The 6000-nt window shown below is 50.0% G+C and overlaps 1 protein-coding gene across 11 annotated transcripts in view; it reads left to right on the top strand.

Moving 5' to 3' along the window:
• Positions 1–316: 316 nt before the first annotated feature.
• Positions 317–6000, top strand: part of LOC135064419 (synergin gamma-like) — a 120091-nt gene continuing 114407 nt past the window's right edge. For 5 of the 11 annotated variants that reach the window (XR_010250778.1, XR_010250784.1, XR_010250741.1 and 2 more), the window contains exons 1-2: positions 317–477; positions 1654–1800. Coding sequence is in view for 8 of the 11 variants with exons in the window: in XM_063964281.1 (XP_063820351.1) it covers positions 346–477; positions 1654–1800 (279 nt within the window). In the remaining 3 variants the exon portion in view is untranslated. The other 6 variants (XM_063964284.1, XM_063964282.1, XM_063964283.1 and 3 more) reach the window with 5 other exon arrangements.

Below are 6000 nucleotides of genomic sequence, written 5' to 3'. Positions count from 1 at the left end.
CCTTCTGTCTGTATGATGCCTCTTTTTTTCTTCTGCTTTGGGCTGCCAGGGACCGCTCTTTCGCCCTCCGACCACTAGGGGGTGCGCCCTCTGCCTGTGCTCCTCCACGCTGCAAGTGCTGCTGCTTCCTCACTCTTCTGTTCCCCTTCTTCCGGATGCTCTCCTCTCCCTCTTCTCTGAAGCGACTGGGGGCTTTTTTGATTCTGCTTGACCTTGCTGCCAGTGGCTCCATAATACCCTGCTGGCGCTACCCTGGGGCTTGCGGTACCTCGTCTGGCTGGATGTGTCCCGCTCCTGGGCGCTTTGCTGTTGCTCTTTCCCCGCTGTCTTTACCTCTTGGAGCTGATGGACGGCTGCTGTTGCTCTGAGCTGGAGGTGCTGCGACCCAGACCCGCTGGTTTACAAGAGGTGACGTGTTCTTTAATGCTGCTCCCGCTGCTGCTCTCCCGTCTGCATCGATCTCTGTCCGGCAACGAGGTAAGGCCTCTGTTAATACTGCTCCCGCTGCTGCTCTCCCGGCCGCGTCTATCTCCGTCCGTCTCCCTCTGTAGCAATGCCGCTTCCCCTCCTGCCTCTGCTTTTTAACCCGTTCCTGCCCCCTCTTCCCTCCTGCTGCCCTACTGGCTGCCCTGTCCCCCCAGGTGTGAAAAGGAGGACGGCATACCTGCCCCCGTCCCCCCTTTCCCGCCGTTGGCCCGCGGTCGCGTGTGCCACCCCTCCCCCCTATATCGCCGCAGCGCCATTTTGGCGCCTATGCTCCCTTTATCTAATGTCGCAACTTAAGTTCTGCACCTGGAATATCAGGGACATTAATTCTCCGGTGAAAGATCAATTCTGACCTATTTAAGTAGATTGAAATATGATGTTTTTTTCCTCAGGACCAAGAGGTGGGTGCCCATGAGAGATTGTGTACTGCACATGTCATAGAAGGAAGGGGCCAGGGGGCGTGAGAAAGTAGAAATGTTTTGTGCCAACACAAACACACATACTTATTATTTATTGCCAAGTGGGTCTTTGCTACTTTCGCCCTTAGAAGCTCCCAGTGTAAGTACTTGCCTGCTGCCACTCCCTCAGCATCTGGTCAGCTAGGTATGTGCCTAGGTATGTTCCATGTACTGTAGGTAAGCCAGGGGCTGGGCGTGTCGCCGCTGCTGTGTGCACACACTGTAGCTGTAGCGCCCAGGATATCCTGTACGTACACTAATGCAGGTAATGGGCAGTGTTGCTGGGCTGGGAGCTGCGTCTCACGTAGAAACATGAGGAACGGGCTGCGCGGCTCTCTCATCTGCACCAATGATTCCCGCCGTGCTGAGAGCGATGCGGACCGGGTTACTGTAGTATAGAGGTATGCATGTGGTTACCGGCGGCAGTATTGCTGGACTGGGGAGACCTCCGTGTAGTGCATAGCAGTGCAGACATGCGTGTAATGTCGGCCGGTGTAAGCTGCTGGCAGGGCTCCCTCAGGTAACGTGGTCGTGGGTGTCACTCCTGGCTGCACCGCTCCCGGGACACCTCCCGCAACGCTCAGCTGTGTGATCTCAGCTGAGTGTAACCCCGCTGCAAGTATCATGTGGCCCGGGCAGGCGGAGCTGGGGAGTCGCATTTCTCCGCACACATATTGATTTTCATGTTTTATTCCCTCTCCGCTGACAGCTCTGGCACCACACGTGGAAGGCTCTGCAATCAATGGCTATTGAACCTTCTCTGGTAAGGACCTGCACATATGGCAGAGGCTCTCAACTCCAGTCCCCAAGTACCCCCAACAGGGCATGTTTTCTGGATTTCTTCAGTCATGAACAGGTGAGTTACTCTGTTTAGCTGGGTCAGTAATGATCCCACCTGCTCCCACAGACAGAAATCCTCAAAGCATGAGCTGTTGGGAAACCTGGAGGCTGAGAAGCACTGCTGTAAGGGGTATTCAGTCTCTAGGTCGACCACACTTAGGTCGACACTGTCTAGGTCAACAGCAACTAGGTCGACATGGTTTCTAGGTCGACAGGGACTCTAGGTTGATATGTTCTAGGTCGACATGAATTTTTCACAATTTTTTTTTTTTAACTTTTTCATACTTTACGATCCGTGTGGACTACAATTGGGAACGGTAACCTTGCCCGAAGCATGGCGAGCGGACACGGTGCACCAATTGGGGATCCCGGTCACTGTATGGAGAAAACGACACCAAAAAAAAATGCACAAACTCATGTTTCCTAGAGTCCCTGTCGACCTAGAAACCATGTTGACCTACTTACGGTCGACCAATAGTGGTCGACCTAGACACTGTTGACCTAAGTGTGGTCGACCTTGCCTTGTAAGGTGTGGTCATTAAATGAGTTAAATTGTTCCAACGCATACATGTATTTTCATAGTTTTGCAACATGTGTGTATACAACCTACATGACCTGTACATACTTCATATGACAATGGGGTTGTCAGTACAGTTATACAAGTACAATCTGTACCTGCCAGCTCATTATACATTTGGCAGCATTCTCTGTTATTCTCTAAAGTGTCACTTAACACCCCGTGGCTATATCACAGCAGCACACTTGCTATCAGCAACACAGTACAGCAGTGTTCCAAATGAGCACATTAATATATGTCTGGGGGGTAGACCTGCAGGCTAAAATGGTTCCTGATCTTACAAAGCCCTAAATCATCCAATGCAATGACCTGTGACAAGGAAGCTCCTGTACCAGTGATCACTAGTAACTGCATAGCTCTGTTTACTACAGAGAACATTGTAGTTGAGACACAGACAAAATATACAGATGGCCACTTTACAGCAGTGATTTTCGACATTCCTATTATTTATATAGAACCAGAATATATATAAAAAATCACTTTCATCAGGACTTTTGGATAAAATTATTAATATCTGTATTTATAAATCAACACAGATACGGCTTTCTGCTGATAACACATTGGTGTAATATGAACCAACCCCCTTGCCCAGTACTAACAGGATCATGAATACAGAACCCCTGAAGCTCTCTAACGACTCATCCCGTGTAATAACAATGACCATTACCACTCGAGTTAGCACGCGGGAGAAGTGCTAATGGATACTCCACTCAATGCAGATGGATTGATGAAGTTGATGGATGGCCACCATTTAGGGCATGTTAGGGTGCAGAGACGATGTGAAGGTTAGAGTTAGGTACCCGGGGGGGGTTAGGCACCCACAAGGGAGTTTTAGGGGAGGGTGGGTTAGGGTACTTTTTGAGGGGCTGTCGGGATTCTGATAGTTGGACTGCTGCTTTCGGGATTCTGACCGCCAGCATCCTGTCCATTGGGATATCATACTGAATCTTTTTAAATACTTTTTTTTAGGGATGCTACATGTCCATACCCTTAATGTTTAATGATGTGTCCATCCTAGCTTTTAACATACATGTAATTTCAGAATATGTCCCCTCCTTAATTGTACAATTGTAAGATGCCGTAAAATGTACATAGGGTATATTTACTGAAGCTATTAAGAGAAAAAAAGACAAGTTGTATTGCCAATAGCCCCAGGTCAGATTCCAGCTATAATATCTTTCTCTGACGTCCTAAGTGGATGCTGGGACTCCGTAAGGACCATGGGGAATATCGGCTCCGCAGGAGACTGGGCACAACTAAAAGAAAGCTTTTGGTCTAACTGGTGTGCACTGGCTCCTCCCACTATGACCCTCCTCCAGACTTCAGTTAGAATCTTGTGCCCGGCTGAGCTGGATGCACACTAGGGGCTCTCCTGAGCTCCTAGAAAAGAAAGTATATGTTAGGTTTTTTATTTTCAGTGAGATCTGCTGGCAACAGACTCACTGCTACGAGGGACTAAGGGGAGAAGAAGCGAACCTACCTGACTGGAGATAGTTTGGGCTTCTTAGGCTACTGGACACCATTAGCTCCAGAGGGATCGAACACAGGACCCGTTCGGTCCCGGAGCCGCGCCGCCGTCCCCCTTACAGAGCCAGAAGCATGAAGATGATCCTGGAAATCGGCGGCAGAAGACTTCGGTCTTCAACAAGGTAGCGCACAGCACTGCAGCTGTGCGCCATTGCTCCTCATGCACACCTCACACTCCGGTCACTGATGGGTGCAGAGCGCTGGGGAAGGGCGCCCTGAGCAGCAATATTAACACCTTGGCTGGCAAAAAATCACAATATATAGTCCCAGAGGCTATATATGTGATAAATACCCCTGCCAGAATCCATAAAAAAAGCGGGAGAAAAGTCAGCCGAAAAAGGGGCGGGGCTATCTCCCTCAGCACACTGGCGCCATTTTTCCCTCACAGCTCCGCTGGAAGGATCGCTCCCTGGCTCTCCCCTGCAGTTTCAAGCACAAAAGGGTAAAAAAGAGAGGGGGGGCACTAAATTTAGGCGCAGCAATATATGATATAAGCAGCTATAAGGGAAAACACTCAGTTATAGTGTTAATCCCGGTGTTATATAGCGCTCTGGTGTGTGCTGGCATACTCTCTCTCTGTCTCCCCAAAGGGCTTTGTGGGGTCCTGTCCTCTGTCAGAGCATTCCCTGTGTGTGTGCGGTGTGTCGGTACGGCTGTGTCGACATGTTTGATGAGGAGGCCTACGTGGAGGCGGAGCAGATGCCGATAAATGTGATGTCACCCCCTGCGGGGTCGACACCTGAGTAGATGGTTTTGTGGAAGGAATTACGCAACAGTGTCGACTCCTTGCATAAAAGGTTTGACGACATACCAAATATGGGACAGCCGGCTTCTCAGCCTATGCCTGCCCAGGCGTCTCAAAAGCCATCAGGGGCTCTAAAACGCCCGCTACCTCAGATGGCAGACACAGATGTCGACACGGATACTGACTCCAGTGTCGACGACGATGAGATTAATGTAACTTCCAATAGGGCCACACGTTACATGATGGAGGCAATGAAAAATGTGTTGCATATTTCTGATGTTACCCCATGTACCACAAAAAAGGGTATTATGTTTGGAGAGAAAAAACTACCAGTAGTTTTTCCTCCATCTGAGGAATTAAATGAAGTGTGTGAAGAAGCGTGGGCTTCCCCCGATAAGAAACTGGTAATTTCTCTATCGTCCTAAGTGGATGCTGGGGTTCCTGAAAGGACCATGGGGAATAGCGGCTCCGCAGGAGACAGGGCACAAAAAAGTAAAGCTTTTACCAGATCAGGTGGTGTGCACTGGCTCCTCCCCCTATGACCCTCCTCCAGACTCCAGTTAGATTTTGTGCCCGAACGAGAAGGGTGCAATCTAGGTGGCTCTCCTAAAGAGCTGCTTAGAGAAAGTTTAGCTTAGGTTTTTTACTTTACAGTGAGTCCTGCTGGCAACAGGATCACTGCAACGAGGGACTTAGGGGAGAAGTAGTGAACTCACCTGCGTGCAGAGTGGATTTGCTGCTTGGCTACTGGACACTAGCTCCAGAGGGACGATCACAGGTACAGCCTGGATGGTCACCGGAGCCGCGCCGCCGGCCCCCTTGCAGACGCTGAAGAGAGAAGAGGTCCAAAATCGGCGGCTGAAGACTCCTGAGTCTTCATAAAGGTAGCGCACAGCACTGCAGCTGTGCGCCATTTTCCTCTCAGCACACTTCACACAACAGTCACTGAGGGTGCAGAGCGCTGGGGGGGGCGCTCTGAGAGGCAAATAAAAACCTTATTAGAGGCAAAAAATACCTCACATATAGCCCACAGAGGCTATATGGAGATATTTAACCCCTGCCTAACTTCAAAAATAGCGGGAGACGAGCCCGCCGAAAAAGGGGCGGGGCCTATCTCCTCAGCACACAGCGCCATTTTCTCTCACAGAAAAGCTGGAGAGAAGGCTCCCAGGCTCTCCCCTGCACTGCACTACAGAAACAGGGTTAAAACAGAGAGGGGGGGGCACTGATTTTGGCGATATTGTATATATATAAAAGATGCTATAAGGGAGAAACACTTATATAAGGTTGTCCCTATATAATTATAGCGTTTTTGGTGTGTGCTGGCAGACTCTCCCTCTGTCTCCCCAAAGGGCTAGTGGGTCCTG

This window comes from Pseudophryne corroboree, chromosome 1 (assembly GCF_028390025.1).
Source record: "Pseudophryne corroboree isolate aPseCor3 chromosome 1, aPseCor3.hap2, whole genome shotgun sequence".
NCBI lineage: Eukaryota > Metazoa > Chordata > Amphibia > Anura > Myobatrachidae > Pseudophryne > Pseudophryne corroboree.
The sequence above is the reverse complement of the archived record's forward strand: the minus strand, read 5'-3'. Positions and strand labels throughout refer to the sequence as shown.